The 22,576-nt window shown below is 43.3% G+C and overlaps 1 protein-coding gene across 1 annotated transcript; it reads right to left on the reverse strand.

Annotated features, from left to right (window-relative positions):
- Positions 1-568: 568 nt before the first annotated feature.
- Positions 569-20,803, reverse strand: LOC134675899 (delta(3,5)-Delta(2,4)-dienoyl-CoA isomerase, mitochondrial). Its single transcript, XM_063534236.1, has 9 exons — positions 20,631-20,803; positions 20,413-20,551; positions 19,347-19,435; positions 13,382-13,485; positions 11,883-11,986; positions 11,232-11,319; positions 10,723-10,835; positions 7,484-7,610; positions 569-752 (listed from the first exon to the last, which is right to left on the reverse strand). The coding sequence occupies exons 1-9, from the start codon at positions 20,680-20,682 to the stop codon at positions 657-659; spliced, it is 912 nt and encodes a 303-aa protein (XP_063390306.1). The 5' UTR covers positions 20,683-20,803; the 3' UTR covers positions 569-656.
- Positions 20,804-22,576: the final 1,773 nt, after the last annotated feature.

The raw sequence follows: 22,576 nt of genomic DNA on the forward strand, positions 1-22,576 counted from the left end.
CTGAATTCGATAATTTCACGGCACAAGTAATTCCCGGCGTCGTTTTTGCCAATATATTGGTCTAAAACACCGACATACGTCCACCTCGGGAGCGCATAGGCGAGTAACGTTAAGTAGGTCACGCCAGAGCCTTACTGAATGGAGGGGCTCGACCGGGCCCATCCCCGTTCATGCTACCAGCCATTGAAAAATAAATAGGTCATATCATTGCACCGTGGCCTATATTGCAATTGCACCATTCACAGGCAGTGTGGGCCCTGGTTCTATTTTTAGACGCTCTATTTTGGGGTAGGTCATTCGCAGCAAGCGTAAATGCAAGCCTCTCTATAAACTAGGTTACCTGATTTTCTTTGTTAATACCCGGTGCAGTGACGTAGTTCGGGGCTATGACGTCAGCAATTTCATCCGGAATTTAAGAAGCGCGGCCATATTGACTTTTAAGTATTTTATTGAGTATTGAAGGGTAGCCATTAAGTGCATTGTTGTAACTTTTAAAATTAAGATTATAGACTAGATACTTCATTTTCGTGAAAATGCCAACGCCAAGCAATGGAAGAGATAAAAATGATTTACAAAATTAACAATAATACTTTATTTCTATTAAAATTTATACAAATTATATAATATACAACATTTTGTCCCTTGTGTTTTCTAAATTAGTAATTGTCGAATTCGGCCTGTTCCTTCGCGACTGCCGCCATCGCAGATTTGCTCAAATCGTCACTAAGTAGCATTGCTTGATTTATGAGGCGCTGTGAACAAAAGAAAATACATTTGAAATAATTAACTAACGTTTACTTTGTTTTGATCGTATGGCAATTTCAGATTTAATTGAAATAATCTTGGTTGCAACTATTGCAGTGTTTTTCAAACTTTTTCATGACGAGACCCCCTTAGTACGAACAAAATGTTTCGCTTATGTATTGTTTTAAGGCTGGCAGAGGCTTCGCGACACCCCAGGGGGGCGCGACCACAGTTTGGAAAACACTGAACTATTGTATAGGGAGTTTTCATTTTTTTTCACCTCAGCAGCTCGCACAAGGGTACTTTGCTTCTTAATGCGATTTTGCTCACTGAGTGAGACAAAATGTCATTCAAGTGACCTTTACAGTCAAATGTCATTTCAACATGCGGGGTCTAATACAAGTTCGATATACTTGGGTTCTATTATCTCTGTCCCTCTAGGTATGTTCTCACTGCTTAGGGTGAAAATTTTTGTGTACTACACGAGATCAAAGTTATTTTTACATCTTGTGCGCTTTTCAATCCCTTACTACGCTCAAGATTCTAAATTAGATTCACTCGCTACGCTCGTGAATCTATTATAGGATCTTTCGCTTGCACGGGACTCAAAATAAGCACTCGAAGAAATATCAAACTTTGATCTCTTGTTGTACAAATAACTATTTCAGACTTATCAGAGTCTGTACATTTAATGGTATATATAAAAAAAAAACTACATTAAAATACATTTACTAGGCTACTTTTTATAATAAAAAGAAGAAGAAATAACCCCTCTACTTCCATCCTCATATAATATTATATAATATTATCCCAAGTAGCACAGATAGCTCTATAACTACTCACTTTTAGTTCTATTTAACGCTCTGTGCGTATTAAGACTCTTATAAGAGCACACTCGTGGTCCTACAGCTGTATAATAGATCTCAGTGATATTTATATAGCTTAGGGCTGATTAAACGCTGCATTACGGCTCTGAAAACTACCATTAATACGCAAAGAGTGATATAAAGGTATATTTGCTACGACTTTATACAGCTTTAAGGGTTATCAAATGCTTTAACCGTTATAAGGTCTGTTTAGTGGATAAAATTACGCCATGTGCTGTATAAGGAGGTAATTGTGGACTTTTATTACGTTGACTTATTAAGGGAGCACAAGTGAACTATTATGAAGCTAATAGACGTATAATGGAACACATGTGGCACATAATACAGCTTGTCGCATAACATGTTTACCGCTAAGCAGCTTTTATTACGCTGACTTTTAAGGGAGTACGAGTGAACTATTATGAAGCCAATAGACGTATAATGGAACATACGTGGCGCATAATACAGCTTATAGCTGAACATATTTACTGCTAAGCAGCTTTTATTATTCTGACTTTTTAAGGAAGCACGAATGAACTATTATGAAGCCAATAGACGTATAATGGAACACATGGGGCGCATAATACAGCTTATCGCTGAACATGTTTACCGCTAAGCAGCTTTTATTACGCTGACCTTTAAGGGAGCACGAGTGAACTAATATGAAGCCAATAGACGTATAAATGGAACACATGTGGCGCATAATACAGCTTATAGCTGAACATGTTTACCGCTAAGCAGCTTTTATTTCACTGACTTATTATAAGGGAGAACGAGTGAACTATTATGAAACCAATAGAAGTATAATCGAACACATGTGGCGCATAATACGGCTTAGCGCTGAACATGTTTACCGCTAAGCAGCCTATTATACTACCATTGAGACTGTCTGCATAGCGGCTGTTTAAACGTTCACAAGATGCCTTATAACTGTTTAGAGGTTCACTAGTGTATCGAAATAACGACTTGGACTTTATAGTGGTTCACTTAAGTATCTTTATCAGATATATAACAGTCTTATGCTGCATATTAGAATTTTAATGGTTCACGTTGCTTTTTAACATTGATCGCCATTTTATTGTAGATAACCTACAAAATTGAAATTACTTTTCCAACTTTTAAGGGTAACAAAAAGGTTTTGTGCATGAGTTCTTAACCTAAATCATTAGTTTAGTACTTCCTATAACGTATTATTAACTTTTTATCTCATAATTCTGCCCAAACCACTGAAATAGTTTTTACACATAGCTTATTTATATCATTAAATTAAATAAATACTGATTATTTTCGTGGCGCACTGAAATTTTCTTAGATAATGTATATATATAATGTCAATAAACTTGCATTCCCAAACATCTTTCTCGCGTAAATATATAAAAGATCATGTACTAACATTCAACTAAACACTTTAACAAAATGACTTATGGCGTCGTTGCGCTTAACGTTTTTACTTCAATATAAATATGTTCACCTCTGCGTTCATCGTCAGTGTCACTATACTAAATAATAGCTGCTTTTTAAGGCAGAGGTGTAAAAGTATGTTATTAATTATCTTTTATTCAGCCCAACGTCAATCTTTCCCGGTATTAGGGTGCACATGTGACATATTAGCTGAATAAAGGGTAACTGGTGGTCTCTTACCCAGTCAATATACACCTCTTATAACTCCTGTTGCCACTTATAATTCCGTTAAATTGCTGCTACAGCGCTCTTAAGTAGCTATGTGAACTTAAGGCTGAATAATTTGTGCCCATTTAAGAGTAATAAAAGCTGAAAAGACGCTTATACAGCTCTTATGCAGCTTTTTATTCCAGCTTCAAGCGTATTCTTACTTCATTATGCGGCTGCTATACAGCAAATCTGTGCTACTTGGGATATGTATAATATTATGATATTGTCGGTCGACAGAAATGTTAAAATAATATAGAGTTAGACCAAGAGAAGTCTGCAACGATTATGATAGCACACGCAGTGCAAGTGTTATTTATACGTAATAATTTGATAGAAGTTTGATGTTTAAAATACCACTTGGTCTGGCTTTACATAAAACCATAGACACTTGGTAGTTAGGGGTTTTTGAAATGTATAAATGCAGCGAGTCGAGAGATTAAGGCCCGCATGCACCATCCCACTAACCCGGGGTGAAGCGGTTAAATCGTTAACCTATTGTCAAATTTTATTGATAACCATGGCAACTCCAGGTTTAACCGGTTAATACCGGGTTAGTGGAGTGGTGCAAGTGGGCCTAAGTGTACTATTACCAAAAATATATAGTATAGAGGGGTCCTGTCATTGTATGTAGTCACAGTAAATTTACTGCCATCTATCGACACACGACTAAAACTCAAAATGAAAACGTATAAAATTATCAAAAAATGTATATATATGGATAAATGATTTTATTATTTTTGATTCATGTTCATTCACTGATATATATGTGTTAAAATTGTTAAATATGAAACGGTGTCGTCACGCCATCTAGCCGAGTGTAGGCTAAAGGTGTCGGCATCTATCCGAGAATGACTTTTTCTTGATTTCCGAGGCACGTTTTTTCCTTAGACTTTATTCATCTTATACGAAGTTAAATATATCTTTGCTATTAAGATCACAGGTATGCAATGTGACGTCAGAGGTATTTTACACTATTGAACACTAGCCAATGGGTTGGACAACTCCTAAATATTCAAACATTTTTATATTTTTTAATACATTTTATGATACCTAGTTACACTTTTAAGTTTAAATCTAATACTGGAGTCAGTTATGTAACGCTGCCATACATGACCCAAAAAAATTTTATTAAGCTATGAGCTTCATCACATGTGATATTTGAGTAATTCTAAGCATTTCTAGCGTGAAGTGGGGGGGAGGGTGGGGTACAAAGACGGCCGCCATCCGTCATCTTTAAAAAAAATCTACTCTGATCCTGGTGGGTACTAGGGCAAGTTTGGTATCATTTTCGTATAAACCAAAGACGTAGAATTCATTGCTGATATTTGTTTTTTCAATTTCATAGTAATTTTACAAGAAAAACGTAAAAAGGTGAAAAATTTGGTTGGAGATTTTTGCTACGCGGAGCCGAAACTACAAAAGATAGAAAGTTGAAATTTGCACACTAGATTACATTTATAAAGTGTACAAGAGATAAGAAGCGATTTTGAGAAATTCAACCCCTAAGGGGGTTAAAAAGGGGATGAAAGTTTGTATGGGGTTCAAGTTTTATTTTAAGCTAGGAATTTGAAACTTCGTAAAACGATATATTATTAAAATACAAGAAAACTAATTTCAGCGTTTTTGAAAATTCATCCCCTAAGGTGGTGAAAAAGGAGTTGAAAGTTTGTATGGATATCAAAAAAAATTTCGAACGCGGGACTTGAATCTTTGTATTTGGGGGTATTATTAAAAGACAGGAAAAGTAATTTCAGCGTTTTGTAAAATTCATCCCCTAACAGGGTTAAAAAGGGGTTGAAAGTTTGAATCCATTACAAATCCGAGTAGACACACATTTCTTATTGGCTCCCAGGCTTGAAATGCTTAGAATTACTCAAGGAACATATGTGATGAAGCTCATAGCTTAATAAAAATTTTTTGGGTCAACTTTATAACTGCTTCCGCTATAATTAAAAACTTAATTAAAAAGAAGTTGCGACTTGGTTCTTAGGAACCACTAACGCCATCTATCGTAAGTAGGAGGCAAACTCAACCTGCTTTTACCTAAAAACTAGGGATGTACCGACTAGTCGGGAAAGCCGACTATCCGGCCTTATCTGTAGTCGGCGATTAGTCCGCGACTAGTCGGCAAAAACGGCCGGTTAGTCGGCACTTTATAAGTGACAGAAAAACAGGGCAAAAAGAAATAAACAGCAAATGTTTTCATAAGCTTTTCACCTATTTTACCCAAATTCCTATTTAGCGTGCTTACGAAAACTTTTATTTGAAATTATTGACCGTGTGGTCGCTTTCTTATGTCCGACTGTCCGGTCGTCATATAAGATATAGCCTTAGGATTTTAGGGTTCCGTGTCCGTGCAAAACTTTGTTCACGGAACACTTATTTATTTATTTTATTTTATTTTTTATCGTTACTATATGATAAATAATTACGAATGGAGTAAAACGATTGTTTTTTAGTGCATTTGAACCAAACTAATGATCTGGCCGACTAGCCGACTAATCGGCCATCCGAGCGCCGATTAGTCGGCTAGCCGGCCAAATCAATAGTCGGTACATCACTACTAAAAACTGGCTTAAGATTTTACAATAATATAATCCCTTTTACAGAGAGCAAAGGGTGGTATTCCATCCTGTTCAATATATTGGTATTTGCGTCTCACATTTTGCTTAATGAGAGAGTGAGTTACAATGCACATTGGACCAAGATATTGGACAGATGGAATACCACCCTAACCTGCAGCTCTTTTCGATTGTCTTTTGTTTTCTCTGATACAATTCGAGCGCGAAGTCCATAAGTTTCTTCTATGTTCATTCTCTGGTACAGTCGCCATCAGATATATCGGAGCGGCCAAGGTGTTCAGAATATCTGAACACGCACTCTAACGCCTTGACAATAGAGGCGTGTTCAGATATTTGTGAACACCTTGGCTGCTCCAATATATCTGATGGCGACTGTACAATTAATCCCAAGAGTAGGCGTGTTGTTTTATTTCTTTTCTAATTATTATTATTATATTGTTTAACACACTAATAGCAGCTGAAAGCTGACGCGTGTCCGTGAAATAGGGTATTGTATAGGGTATTTATTTAAAGAGTGCGCGAAACATACTTTTAAGTATACAAATACCATGACCATTTCACAAAAAAATAAAACCTGAAATTTTGCAAAAGTGGTGCCATCTAGCGAGAGTTAAGTTTTGAGTAACCTAGGCGAACCACCTTAAAATAAATTATTTTAAACCATGAAGAAATTAAGCACCAGAAGATTAATAGAGAAACGTAGACAGCAGTTATTTTTAGACACAATCTCTATTTTAAAACCCGTATAAAACTATAAAGAGTAGGTAATTTTATTGTGACGTCACATGCTAGTGTTTCATATAAATTCCATTGGAGCAAAATCGTTTTGACAGCTGTAAAAAAGAAACTGATTTGACTAGTAGTCATATATCATATTGTAAGTATTTTTTCACCACACCAGCTCGGAAAGGCTTACTTTGCACTTCAAAAACTGATAGTAAAGTTGCATTTTATTCACATGTGAGGCAAAGCAAATTTCGAGTTGTTTTCTTATGTTTGCTGCTAGAATTGACTTATAAATGATGATTTTGGATGATAAATATTTAATAACATTCATTTGGATTTGATCTGGTTTGATTTTGTTTGATATTTTACATTTATTATTTGGTTCGGGTTGGTGTGGTCAAAATTATTGTTTCACTCGGGGGCAAAGTTGTTGTTTAACCCTCGTGCTTTGAAACCCTCGCAACGCTCAAGATTCCATTTTTCGAACCACTCGCTACGCTCGGGGTTCAATTTTGGAATCTATCGCTTGCTCGGGTATCAATATTAGCACGAGCTGTTAAACAACAACTTTGCCCCCTTGTAAAACAAATAACTATTACTACTTCTATAGTTCGTTTTTTTTTAGCATTAGAAAAAAGGTAAACAATCTTGATGTGTCTTTTAATTGAAAAACAGATTTTTAAAAATAAGTTACGGTAAATATGTAATAATTATGAATCTAATACGATCATTTATATTCTTCTGCTTTCATAAGTAATAGTTTTTGATTTTTAAAAAGCGTTTTTCAATAAAAAGACATGTCAAGATCGCTTATCTTCTTGCAAGTCCTTTCTAATGCTAAAAAAACGAACTATACTTACTTACACGCATTATACCTATACTTATTATACTTACAATATGCGCCAGTCCCTCGTCATTGGTGACACTTTGCGAATACACGAGGCTCTGCTTTGTGGTCTGTACGGCCACGGGGCTCTTTGAGGCTATGGTCTCCGCGACCTCCATCACCCCAACTATGGCCCTGCGGTGAAATAAGTCTGGTTAAAAAGATAAAGATAAAAGATTTTTATTCGTGACGATCACAAAACATGTACGAACATGTACAGACAACAACAACAAGAAAAGAAGAGAACAATAAATGTGCATCACGAAATGGACCGAACTCAGCATAATGCTAGCTATAAAGCCAGCGCTGGTCTTCCGTAGGGCCCATTCGGTGATGCCACGACAGATAACACAAAAAGATACATTCAACATTATTGCATTAACATTAATACACATTTTAACCTTTTAAACACCGCTTTTTTTTGTAAATTGCTCTTAAACTGTTGTATATTTTTGTACACACTGTATAAATGAAATATAGCATATTTAATTGGCTTTCATTCAATACGTGTATGAGCCATACATAGTTTGGGTGCAATATGCGATATTCGCAACGAGGCGGGAGTCATTTTGATGACGTCATTCCGCTGAAGTAGATGGCCGGCGCCGCTGTCTCCCGGCAGTTTTGGAGACCCAATGCCATGCCCAACAACATAGGTACTACAAGTTGGTAGCGGTTTCCGGATCAGTACGGTTACCATCAGTTTGTCACTGACATAAACGCTGTCGAGAACGTAATTTACTTTCTATACATCTCGCTCGCACTCGCATATTAGTGCAAACGGGATGTCGTCGTCGTAAATTTAAGAGTTGGACTCTTGTCGGTGTAGCTCTCTCCATTTGACTCTATCCAGGGCCGCCTCCTTGATTTCCTTATACGACATTACAGCTACCTTTTCTTTTATTTGTGTTATGTAGCTTATCCTCGGCCTTCCCCTTCCTCTCTTGCCTGTAATCTTTCCTTCTATTATGTTATTTATAAAAGCGTCATGTCGTATAAGATGACCAATCATTTTCCCTCTCCTACTCTCTATTGTCCTCAACAATTGCCTTTTCTCTCCTACTCTTTTTAACACTTCTTCATTTGTGATTCTTTCTGTCCATTTGATCTTTTCCATTCTCCGCCAACACCACATTTCAAACGCTTCTAGTAGTTTTCTGTCTTTTTGTGTCATGGTCCATGCTTCGCATCCATACAGCGCTATGCTCCATATAAAACTTTTAATGAATTTTCTCTTGGTTTTCCTCGATATGTTTGCAGTCATTAAATATTTTTTATTGTAAAAAGTGTGTTTTGCTAAGCCTATTCTAGATTTTATGTCTGGCGTACATCTTGAGTCTGCTGTTATGATGCTGCCTAAATATTTAAAACTAGTGATATTTTGGAGTGGAGTTTGGTCTATTACTATGCTTTGGTATGGTTGTAAGCCTGATTTAGATGTTGTTAGTACTTTCGTTTTGCTGATATTAATTTTGAGAGAGAATTCTTTAAATATGCTGTTCATTGTATTGAGTAGCAGTTGCAAATCGCTGTGTGTTTCTGCGACTGCGGCAATGTCGTCCGCGAACCGTATGAACTTTATTACTTGGCCATTGAATTTCACTCCTACGTCGGTCGATTCCCAAATTTTCTTTATGGCAACCTCTATGAAAGCGTTGAATATGAGTGGGGATAGTGGACATCCTTGTCTAACCCCTTGTCGTATTTTCGCCCGAACCTTTTCCGATGCTAGCTCTATTACGGTTTCTTGCTCTTTATAGATTTCGTGTATTATCCGTCTATCTCGGTAGTCTAGCCCTATGTCCTTCAATGTTTTCGTCATCTTGTTCCAATCAATCTTATCGAACGCTTTCTCTAGATCCACAAAAGCGATATGTGTACTTAGTCCTAGATCCATTCGTCGGTCTATTATTTGTCTTAGAGCTAGTATGGCCTCTCTTGTGCCCTTCTTTTTCCTGAATCCGTATTGATCTGTACTTAAGGTGCTATCTATTTTTCCTTCTATTCTATTTTGGATAATTTTGAGTAATATTTTAGATACATGTGAGATCAAACTTAGGGTCCTATGCTCTTCGCATTTTAAGGTATTGGCTTTTTTCGGCAAGGTCACCGGGATGTATAGAAATGTATAGAAAGTAAATTACGTTCTCGACGGCGTTTATGTCAGTGACAAACTGATGGTAACCGTACTGAACTATGACCGTTTCCCATAAGGCATAGTACTACTATAGCGTTTACGTCCTCTGACTATAGTACTTATGTCTCAGGCTGAAAGTGGACCTAAGCGTTTTTAGGGTTCCGTACCCAAAGGGTAAAACGGGACCCTATTACTAAGACTTCGCTGTCCGTCCGTCCGTCTGTCACCAGGCTGTATCTCACGAACCGTGATAGCTAGACAGTTGAAATTTTCACAGATGATGCATTTCTGTTGCCGCTATAACAACAAATACTAGAAACAGAATAAAATAAAGATTTAAATGGGGCTCCCATACAACAAACGTGATTTTTGACCAAAGTTAAGCAACGTCGGGAGTGGTCAGTACTGGGATGGGTGACCGTTTTTTTTTTTGCTTTTTTTTTTTGCATTATGGTACGGAACCCTTCGTGCGCGAGTCCGACTCGCACTTGCCCGGTTTTTGAATAAAGCACCTTCTATTCTATACACAAAGTTACATACAAAGTTACGGATATATAAAACCGTTATACGGCCTATCCTAATGTATGGCTGTGAGGCCTGGTCCCTAACACTAAAAGAAGAAGGTCAGCTCCTGGTAGCAGAGAGAAAAGTTTTTCGCAAGATCCTGGGACCTATTCAGAGAGATGACGGCACCTGGAGGATCCGGAAAAATGCCGAGATCGAGGAGTTAGTGGCCGAACCCAATATCATCGGCGAAACGAAAGCGCACAGACTTCGCTGGTTCGGTCACCTACTCAGAATGGGAGAGGATCGGGCTGTCAAGAAGGCGTTCTTGGGACGACCGACTGGTAGCCGTCCAGTGGGTCGGCCCAGGTATCGCTGGGAAGACAGTGTGGCGGCGGATCTGCTTCAGCTTCGCGTCAGTAACTGGCAGGAAGTTGCGCAGGATCGGGACAGGTGGCACGCTCTCGTTTCGGAGGCCAAGATTCTCTTTGGATCGCTGAGCCAAAATAGTTAGTTAGTTAGTTAGTTAGTTCTATTCTATTAATTTATTGACATCGTCACAGTATCGTATACAGAATCTAAGTGACAACCGTTGTGTAAACTCACGAGTCCTTGTCCTTGTAAACTTTGCTGACGAGTCCCACCGCGAGCGCCTCCTTGGCTTCCATCCTCCGCGCCGTGTAGCACAGCTCGCGGGCTATAGACGCGTTGCCGATCACCTGTAATCATCATCATCATCGTTTATAAAAATTATAAATTATATTTATAGGACACCCTTACACAAATTTACTAATCCCCACAGTAAGCTCAAGAAGGTTGTCGGTCTGGGTACTCAGACAAAGATGTACCAGGGATGTTGCGGATGCAGATTTTTTGATATCCGCGGATGCAGATATTTAAATATAATGACGAAATTAAGCACTTACGCCGCCGGCGTCGCCGCTAATACGTTCCCGTAACCGACTTGGTCGACGTCCGCATCATGCGGATGCTCCGCATCGATTTTATGCGGATGCAGATGCGGATGTTAAAAATAATGCGGATGTTCCGCGGATGCGGATGCGAATATTCGCAACATCTCTGATATGTACACGGTGGAGTGCATGTATACTAACTTTTGGTAATCTCTGCAACGTCCCCACATCTGCCGCGAGACCGATGTCCACTTCTTTGACCTGGAACCAGCAGTCTTCTGTGCAGTATCTGCAAACCGGAGATATTTGTATACCTATTAGGTATAATAATTATGTATTTGCCTTTGACCAACTCAAAGACAACTACTATAGTTATGACCCATTATGTACAACACCTTTGTCACAGTGACAATCAATATGAAAGTCGCTAGAGACCTCATACTATTGTCACTGTGACACGGTGTCATTACGCAGTTTGGCACCTTCTGGGCGAGCTCGCCCCATCGTAGGCCACGTCTACGCCTCGGCTAGTCTGTGGCCATGAGTAAGCCCATTCATAATAAAAAAAAAAAGGTACATTTGGCCGGCGGGCCTCCCGGGCAGGGCAGGCAGCGGGCTGCCGCTCGACCGCACGATAGTCGTGTCACGTGGCGCTCGCGCAAAGAAGATTCACGGTTCGTGCGCGGTTATAAATTTCATTTTTGCTGCAGGCGGCGAGTACAGGTATAATTTTATACCTAAATCTGACTTTTGTGAAGGAGTGAATTTTCTGTACGGTAGTACTATTAGTTATTCTGTGACTGTGACAAGGTACGGTACGGGTCATAAATTAAAACTTTCGGCTGTACCTACCTCATATCAGCGGCAGTAATCAGATCCACCCCCGCACCGACGCAAGCGTTGTGGGACACGGCGAGCACCGGCTTCACACATTTCTCCAGTGAGGAAATGCCGTCCTGAAATAGTCAGCGAATTTTATAAGTTATTTTATTTATTTAGAAATTTAATTTAGGCAACAAGGCCCATATTACAAATACCTTACAGACTAACATACATAATGTATTTTATAAACTTAAAACTAAACACTATTTAGTCGACAAAACGGCGTGGCTCCGTTGCATCGGCTGCTCTTGAAATGAAGTTATGGTTGTTCTATCCCAATATCATCGACGATACGAAATCCCACAGACTTCGCTGGTTTGGTCACCTATTAATAATGGGAGAGGATCGGGCTGCCAAGAGGGCGTATCTGCCAAGAGACTGGTGGCCCGGTAGGTACATAGGCCCAGATGCCGCTGGGGAGACAGTGTGGAAGCGTATCTGCGTCAGTTTCAAGCCGATAGTTGGCAGGAAACGGAGCGCGATCGGGAAAAGTGGCGTGCTCTCGTTTCGGAGGCCAAGATCCTCTTTGGATCGCTGAGCCATATTAGTTAGTTAGTTATAGTTGTTCTATCTCTAAACGCTGGCTGGATAATCTCACACCTGAGAATACCGAAGACCGGGCAAAGTGGAGAAGACTGAGCAGGAAATCCCCTGGCGCTAGGCCGGGAAAACGCTAGATTGAAGAAGAAGATAGTTATCTCTATGTCTATCACAATGGAAAATATTTTGGTAAAGAAAAAAACCGGACAAGTGCGTGTCGGATTCGCCCACCGAGGGTTCCGTACTATTTAGTATTTGTTGTTATAGCGGCAACAGGAATACATCATCTGTGAAAATTTCACTGGGAATTTTTTTCCCATCCTTTAAGACTGGTAACTACTGTAAAAAATAACTCCCAGTAGTTACTACTGTTACTACCAACTCAGCTTGGTGGTAACTAGTGGGAATAAGAGTGACATTCCATTTCCAACTGCAGCTGCAATACTGTTCATTTTACTATGGAAACGCGTCGCTGTCATTGTCAATTTCCATAGTAAAATGAACAGTATTGCAGCTGCAGTTGGAAATGGAATGTCACTTTAACCTGTCATACAGGAGCAAATACTTAGGGACTCCAAGCACACTAAAAGAGGCAGTCAGCAACCTGAAAACATTGCTAGGCTTCATGGAGGAGTTGAGGTGGTTAGAGTAGCGCTACCTCGTTTCACGCAAAATAGGCACAATGGTTGTCGATTTGCGGAAAATGCCCAGAAGCACTAAGGCCTACTGTCCACGGAAGCGTAGCTGCATAGACGCGTATTGGTCATTGTACGCTTGGTGTACGCTTGCTTGCACCCTACGTACAAAACCGCACAACTCTGTCCACGGAGCGGCTGATGCGACGTTGCCGCTCCGAGGACAGAGTTGTGCGTTAGGCCTTACTAACTCGTCATTTGCTATTGTCCACATTTTCATAGATAGCGACTTACCTGATATAGTCCAATGATTTTGTTCATGAATCTCACTTGCCGAGCGAGATCTCCACATTCCCCGATATCACTTGCTTTCTCCATAAAACTGTTTAGATCTATGCCTGTAAATCAAAAATCTAGATTTTAATAAGGGCCCCCCCACATCTGGCGTCTTTCGAGCGTCGGCGTCTACAATTCTATGGCCGACGTCGACGCAACGTCGACGCAGCGTCGACGCAACTGCGCAGCGACGTCATTTTCCATAGCGCTGGACCGACGCCGACAGACGCCGACGCTCGAAAGACGCCAGATGTGGGGGGCCCTAACATCGGCCTGGGCCGAGTCATCGTGCGCGGAGGGCAGCGGCCCGCGACCTGCGCCTGTCCGTCACCGTAAACGCAAGCTCTTGATGACACTCCTTGGTACGGAGATGGTACGAAGTGAAACATGTCCCGTTTTGAGTGCCCCGTTTTTAATATATTTAACTAATATGTCAAAAATGTAGATGTTCAAAATAGATTAAAAACGAAAACAGAACAGGTGAACTAGCCAAAAAAAATAAGTTCAAAAACTAAAACCCGACTACTGCAAATCGCGCTCTAAAAAGTATGAAACAAGATAGAATTCTTATCTGAAATTATCAAGCAGGATATATTATGAATGTTACCATTTTTTTATATAAAAAATACAACGTAATATAATTTACTAAATTTTTTATATATTTACAGAGATTCAGAGGATCGCCGTGATCGTATGCCACGATTATAAACTTAAAAAAGTAATGTGGCATACGACCACGGCTATCCTCTGAATCTCTGAGAAACTTATTTTTTATTTAATTAATTTTGGGGTCATGATTTTGTTACTAACTTTTTGAAGTCACTTTATATTACTTTTGCGAGGGCGTCCTGAGTACAGAAATGCGCGCAGAGCGCCGCCTATATCGAACGCCCGGCCCGCCGGCGGGAACGGCGGCTTCGGAACGCATACGTCGAGCTATTCCCAACACTTTTAGTATGAGGGCGCCGAAGGCGCCCGGCTTTGGAACGCGTACGTCGGGCTACGCCCGACACTTTCAGTATGAGGGCGCCGAAGGCGCTCGGCTTCGGAACGCGTATGTCGGGCTACGCCCGACTCTTTTAGTATGAGGGCGCCGAAGGCGCCCGGCTTCGGAACGCGTACGTCGGGCTACGCCCGACACTTTCAGTATGAGGGCGCCGAAGGCGCCCGGCTTCGGAACGCGTACGTCGGGCTACGCCCGACTCTTTTAGTATGAGGGCGCCGAAGGCGCCCGGCTTTGGAACGCGTACGTCGGGCTACGCCCGACATTTTCAGTATGAGGGCGCCGAAGGCGCCCGGCTTCGGAACGCGTACGTCGGGCTACGCCCGACTGTTTTAGTATGAGGGCGCCGAAGGCGCCCGGCTTTGGAACGCGTACGTCGGGCTACGCCCGACTCTTTTAGTATGAGGGCGCCGAAGGCGCCCGGCTTTGGAACGCGTACGTCGGGCTACGCCCGACTCTTTCAGTATGAGGGCGCCGAAGGCGCCCGGCTTCGGAACGCGTACGTCGGGCTACGCCCGACTCTTTTAGTATGAGGGCGCCGAAGGCGCCCGGCTTCGGAACGCGTACGTCGGGCTACGCCCGACACTTTCAGTATGAGGGCGCCGAAGGCGCCCGGCTTTGAAACGCGTACGTCGGGCTACGCCCGACACTTTTAGTACGAGGGCGCCGAAGGCGCCCGGCTTCGGAACGCGTACGTCGGGCTACGCCCGACACTTTCAGTATGAGGGCGCCGAAGGCGCCCGGCTTCGGAACGCGTACGTCGGGCTACGCCCGACTCTTTTAGTATGAGGGCGCCTAAGGCGCCCGGCTTTGGAACGCGTACGTCGGGCTACGCCCGACACTTTCAGTATGAGGGCGCCGAAGGCGCTCGGCTTCGGAACGCGTATGTCGGGCTACGCCCGACTCTTTTAGTATGAGGGCGCCGAAGGCGCCCGGCTCCGGAACGCGTACGTCGGGCTACGCCCGACACTTTCAGTATGAGGGCGCCGAAGGCGCCCGGCTTCGGAACGCGTACGTCGGGCTACGCCCGACTCTTTTAGTATGAGGGCGCCGAAGGCGCCCGGCTTTGGAACGCGTACGTCGGGCTACGCCCGACACTTTTAGTATGAGGGCGCCGAAGGCGCCCGGCTTCGGAACGCGTACGTCGGGCTACGCCCGACACTTTCAGTATGAGGGCGCCGAAGGCGCCCGGCTTTGAAACGCGTACGTCGGGCTACGCCCGACACTTTTAGTACGAGGGCGCCGAAGGCGCCCGGCTTCGGAACGCGTACGTCGGGCTACGCCCGACACTTTCAGTATGAGGGCGCCGAAGGCGCCCGGCTTCGGAACGCGTACGTCGGGCTACGCCCGACTCTTTTAGTATGAGGGCGCCTAAGGCGCCCGGCTTTGGAACGCGTACGTCGGGCTACGCCCGACACTTTTAGTATGAGGGCGCCGAAGGCGCCCGGCTTCGGAACGCGTACGTCGGGCTACGCCCGACACTTTCAGTATGAGGGCGCCGAAGGCGCCCGGCTTTGAAACGCGTACGTCGGGCTACGCCCGACACTTTTAGTACGAGGGCGCCGAAGGCGCCCGGCTTCGGAACGCGTACGTCGGGCTACGCCCGACACTTTCAGTATGAGGGCGCCGAAGGCGCCCGGCTTCGGAACGCGTACGTCGGGCTACGCCCGACTCTTTTAGTATGAGGGCGCCTAAGGCGCCCGGCTTTGGAAAGCGTACGTCGGGCTACGCCCGACACTTTTAGTATGAGGGCGCCGAAGGCGCCCGGCTTCGGAACGCGTACGTCGGGCTACGCCCGACTCTTTTAGTATGAGGGCGCCGAAGGCGCCCGGCTTTGGAACGCGTACGTCAGGCTACGCCCGACTCTTTCAGTATGAGGGCGCCGAAGGCGCCCGGCTTCGGAACGCGTACGTCGGGCTACGCCCGACTCTTTTAGTATGAGGGCGCCGAAGGCGCCCGGCTTTGGAACGCGTACGTCGGGCTACACCCGACACTTTTAGTATGAGGGCGCCGAAGGCGCCCGGCTTCAGAACGCGTACGTCGGGCTACGCCCGACACTTTCAGTATGAGGGCGCCGAAGGCGCCCGGCTTCGGAACGCGTACGTCGGGCTACGCCCGACTCTTTTAGTATGAGGGCGCCGAAGGCGCCAGGCTTTGGAACGCGTACGTCGGGCTACGCCCGACACTTTTAGTATGAGGGCGCCGAAGGCGCCCGGCTTCGGAACGCGTACGTCGGGCTACGCCCGACACTTTCAGTATGAGGGTGCCGTAGTCGGGTAAAAATAGGTGCAAAACTGTAAAAAAAACTAACTACTTGAACATTTCTAAGCCTATTCAGAGTTTACTACCTATTTTTACCCGACTACGGCAACGCAAAAGGAGGGTTATGATTTTGACCGGTATGTATGTGGGTATGTATGTATGTATGTATGTATGTATGTATGTTCATCTGTTCCCTCATAACTTCTAAAGTACTTATTATAATTTAACAAACGATGTGTCATTCGAATCGTCTTAATCGTCCGCTGGTTATAGGCTATATGGCGTCCCAAAAAAATGAACACTGCGCCCTCTAGAGGTCATAAAGTCACGAACCAAAAAACTAAAATTAAGTAATGATGATGTGTTATACATCATTGGAAAGAGCTCAATTAGCACATTTCAAATATATAAATATTGTTAGCGTTTGCACCCGGCTTTGCTTGCATGGGCCAGATAAAACATTAAATTTTCGGTTAGGTGATTCGAACTATGAATCTACAAGCGCTCTGGTTTCTGTTCGCGTGTTACGCTACTACGGCGATACAAGGTTTTTGCAAAATAAATTTGTTTGGCCGCTATACATGGTGTTTTTTTTAATGTCCTGCAACATTTTATAACGTGAATAGGTATAGAAGTCCTGATCAGCCAAAATGTATGAAACAGTCAATTTTTTACAAGATACGTACGCGTTACGAAGCCGGGCGCCTTCGGCGCCCTCGTACTAAAATTGTCAGGCGTAGCCCGACGTACGCGTTCCAGAGCCGGGCGCCTTCAGCGCCCTCATACGAAAAGAGTCGGGCGGAGCCCGACGTACGCGTTCCAAAGCCAGGCGCCCTCATACTAAAAGAGTCGGGCGTAGCCCGACATACGCGTTCCAAATCCGGGCGCCTTCGGCGCCCTCATACTAAAAGAGTCGCACGGAGCCCGACGTACGCGTTGCAAATCCGGGCAACTTCGGCGCCCTCATACTAAAAGTGTCGGGCGTAGCCCGACATACGCGTTCCAAAGCCGGGCGCCTTTGGCGCCCTCATACTAAAAGAGTCGGGCGGAGCCCGACGTACGCGTTGCAAAGCCGAGGGCCTTCGGCGCCCTCATACTAAAAGAGTCGGGCGGAGCCCGACGTACGCGTTGCAAAGCCGAGGGCCTTCGGCGCCCTCATACTAAAAGTGACGGGCGTAGCCCGACGTACGCGTTCCAAAGCCGGGCGCCGAAGGCGCCCTCATACTAAAAGTATCGGGCGTAGCCCGACGTACGCGTTCCAAAGCCGGGCACCTTCTTCGCTCCCAGACTAAAAGAGTCGGGCGTAGCCCGACATACGCGTTCCAAAGCCGGGCGCCTTCGGCGCCCTCATACTAAATGTGTCGGGCGTAGCCCGACGTACGCGTTCCAAAGCCGGGCGCCTTCGGCGCCCTCATACTAAAAGAGTCGGGCGTAGCCCGACCCGACGTACGCGTTCCAAAGACGGCCGCCATAGGCGCCCTCATAGGCACTAAAGGAGTCGGGCGTAGCCCGATATAGGCGGCGCTCTGCGTGCATTTCTGTACTGAGGACGCCCTCGCAAAAGTAATATAAAGTGACTTCAAAAAGTTAGTAACGAAATCATGACCCCAAAATTAATTAAATAAAAAATAAGTTTAAAAACCGGGCAAGTGCGAGTCGGACTCGCGCACGAAGGGTTCCGTACCATAATGCAAAAAAAAACAAAAAAAAAAAGGTCACCCATCCAAGTACTGACCACTCCCGACGTTGCTTAACTTTGGTCAAAAATCACGTTTGTTGTACGGGAGCCCCATTTAAATCTTTATTTTATTCTGTTTTTAGTATTTGTTGTTATAGCGGCAACAGAAATACATCATCTGTGAAAATTTCAACTGTCTAGCTATCACGGTTCGTGAGATACAGCCTGGTGACAGACGGACGGACGGACGGACGGACGGACAGCGAAGTCTTAGTAATAGGGTCCCGTTTTACCCTTTGGGTACGGAACCCTAAAAACTAAAACCCGACTACTGCAAATCGCGCTCTAAAAAGTATGAAACAAGATAGAATTCTTATCTAAAATTATCAAGCAGGAAATATTATAAATGTTACCATTTTTTTTATATAAAAATAAAACGTAATATAATTTACTGAATTTTTTATATATTTACAGAGATTCAGAGGATAGCCGTGGTCGTATGCCACATTACTTTTAAGTTTATAATCGTGGCATACGACCACGGCGATCCTCTGAATCTCTGTAAATATATAAAAAATTCAGTAAATTATATTACGTTTTATTTTTATATAAAAAAAATGGTAACATTTATAATATTTCCTGCTTGATAATTTTAGATAAGAATTCTATCTTGTTTCATACTTTTTAGAGCGCGATTTGCAGTAGTCGGGTTTTAGTTTTTAAACTTATTATTCATAGTTTGGTAACTATTTTACGATAAACAAAGTTATAAACGTACGAAATTATTCCCACACCCAAAAATCCGTATGTACATCACATTGCATTAAATATAGCATCGCCTTTAGGCAAATCTTGTTGATACGCTGCTTTTCCCAGTTCTTGCCATACAAATTCAGTCCAGAGCAATCCCCAATTAATTTTTACCTAAGTTTCGTTTTACCAATTTGTAAGAATGTTTGAAAACAAAATTGTAAACATACCTCCAGTGAAATGTTTCCCTTGTGCTGAAAGTACTACCACGCGGCATTCAGGGTGCTGACTCAATGCTTCAAAACATTGTTTCATCTCTCTGAAATCAGAAATTTATTAGTGAATAAACAAAAAAAAGATTTGTATGGAATATATGGTGGTGGTACTAGTGCTCGACATGCTGATGCCCAATAGATGACACCCTGCTGTCACCTCTATTGACAATGACTTAACCGAGCACCAGTACCACCACCTTACAACTCATAAAAAGACAGATTTTAATACATACTACTGTTTTAGTGAACTATGTGGGGAAAACATGGTCACCCTAAATCAACTTGGCGCTCTTCTGTGGAGCAAGAGCTGGGTGTATTGGGGATGGGGTGGGAGGAGGCTACCCAAGCTGCCCAGGACCGGAGTCAGTGGAAGAAAAGGATTCGAGCCTTACACCCCAGCAGGGGGTAACATGATGGAAAGAAGAAAGATGTGGGGAAGATAGGCATAATATATAAATGATCATAGGGCAAGAACTCTCGGAGTTGTATACATACATCGCTCAAGATGGTATTCCATCTGTCCAAAATCTTGGTCCATGTGTATTTTGCTTAACAAGAGAGTGAGACGCAATAACATTGGACAAAGAAATTGGACAGGTGGAATACCACATCAGACAGTAAAAGGAAGAGCTTCACTCCTTCTGTTCTACCAGTGGGGAGACACTCCTGACTTTGGGCAAACACGGCTCCGTTCAGCATTGCTCCAAGCAATTATTAGAGTTGACACAACTTGACGTCCCTTTGCATGCACAACCACGGATAATTACTTGAATTTTGACAACTCTAAATAGTCGAAAGGGATAGTGTCACAAGTTAGAAAGGGATATCATGATTTGACCCTGAATCGCCGTCAAATTTCAGTATTGTAGGAAGTGTCCTTTCTGTACGGTAGTACTTACTATTACTTATTCTGTGGTTCTACTGACCTGTAAGTGGACTTTATGTACAAATGCAAGAGTGAAAAGCATTGAAAGGGGTTTGTAGACAGTCGTACATTGTCAAATGTCCGGGTAGTACTTACATCCACATATTATGATTAAATGTGTTCAGTTTCTTAGGCCTATTCAGTTCCACATGAAAAACATGTTTTTTCGGCACTGACACAGCTAAAGTATCGAATTTAGGCACTTCACTGGTTGATGAATAAAATCTTAATAAACCTGAAAATGCAAAACAAATAAAAATACCATTTATTTAATGTAAATACCGAAATGCATTTGCTATAATTTATCCACCGACTTGTCATTATTCTGTGTTGTTTAAAAACTATGTTTTTCAATAAAGACGTCATGTTTCGGCAACTTGCAAGTATTTAAATAAAACAAATAACAGAACTAAAATAAAGAAAACAAAAGAGCAAAGTCCAAATTGTTTGGAAACTTAAATAATAAATGAAAGTCGTGTTGTCAAGCGAGCGGTACTGTGTGTAAATTTCAATGTCAAACTGACAGTTGACAAGTGGACGTTCCAAAATGTGGATTTATTACTTTTATTAAGGCTTTAACAGACGAGCGTACCAGACTGCGACCTTGGTACGGTCCGACGTTCGATTGGATGGAAAGTTGTTCGCCGTAAGTCCATTTAAAGACGCAGCTATGAGTAAAAGCGAGAAAGAGATAAGCTGACCGGACCAAGGTCACGATCTGGTACGCCCGTCTGTTTGTGTTTTAAACCAAACAAACATACATAAATATTATAAAAGGTTTGTAACTAATAAGTTCCCAAAGGACCGCTTATTAACATAATAGCCAAGACTAATTCATGGGATTTCCACCTTTGTCCTCAGTTCGATTGCATTACAAGGGTGAAAATACAGAAATAGAAAAAGGATCGATTTTTTAAATAGGTCCCTAAGGGTGGCATTCCTTCTGTCCAATAGCTATCTTTGTCCAATGTACATTGCGTCTCACAATTTTACTCAATGAGAGAGTGAGACGCAATGACATTGAACAAAGAAATTCGACAGGTGGAATGCCACCCTGATTTAGAACGCACGAATTTACGTACGAATCTACGTGCGCGCGAACTCGCAATCATGCGATTTTAGCTACACTGCGGCCTGTGGGTTACGTCCAATAATCCAATTCAACCGACCTATCAAAACCCGCAATGTAGCTAATTAATAATTAATGAAACTCGCATGCGAATTCCTGCATCGTCTAAACGAGCCCGTCTCTTCTCACTTCTTGATGAGACTAGCTCAGAGGGCCTACCGCGAACCACGTTCGACGTGTTGCCTCCCTATCACACTTACGTACGAATTTAGAAGTGCGACAGAGAGCCAAAACGTCGAACGTGGTTCGCGGTAGACCCTCAGAGGGCTTACCGCGAACCACGTTCGACGTGTTGCCTCTTTATCGCACTTGTAAATTTGTCCGTAAGGTTGACAGGGAGGTAACACTTCGAACGAGGTTCGCGGTAGGCCCTCAGATCCGGATCAAAACGAAGTGCCGTACCCACTAGAAGGCGGTTAGAAGGACATAATATACGAAAGCATTTTTGACCAAGCTAAAACGGAGACACTTCGCTTCGCTCTGTCATTAAAGGTTGTCTCACGTTAGACCGGACCGGGGCCGGGCCGGAGCTTCCGGCGTTTTGTTTTCTATGGAAAGCACCACGTGATCACCGATCAGATGGCCTACCGCGGACCACGTTTGACGTGTTGCCTCTCTGTTGCACTTGTAAATTCGTACGTAAGTATGACAGGAAGGCAACACGTCGAACGTGGTTCGCTGTAGGTCCACAGCCGTCATAGAAAATGACATGTCAGCAGACGCCTCGGCTCGGCCCTCGGGCCCGGTCTATAGCGTGAGTCATCCTTAAATCGGTGATGCCTAGGTCAGAGAGCCTACCGCGAACCACGTTCGACGCCTTGCCTCTCTATCGCACTTGCACATTTGTCTGTAAGTGTGACAGGGAGGCAACACTTCGAACGTGGTTCGCGGTAGGCCCTCAGGCGTGGCTCACTCCGCGATTTCGTCACTTTGCAACAGGTAGCTGAAAGTACATCCGTTCCACACCATGTTTGGTGGCTAGCCATAAGCCGCGCGTGACGCTGTCGCCACCTAGCGGCCATAATTATCTGTCCTTCGTAGCAGACGCGTTTTGTTAGAGAGTGAGTCTTCTGTACCTAGTACTATTATTTATTCTGTGCCTAGGTGACCTAGGCATGACTAATTATCCCG

The sequence above is a fragment of the Cydia fagiglandana genome, chromosome 23 (genome assembly GCF_963556715.1).
Source record: "Cydia fagiglandana chromosome 23, ilCydFagi1.1, whole genome shotgun sequence".
Lineage (NCBI taxonomy): Eukaryota > Metazoa > Arthropoda > Insecta > Lepidoptera > Tortricidae > Cydia > Cydia fagiglandana.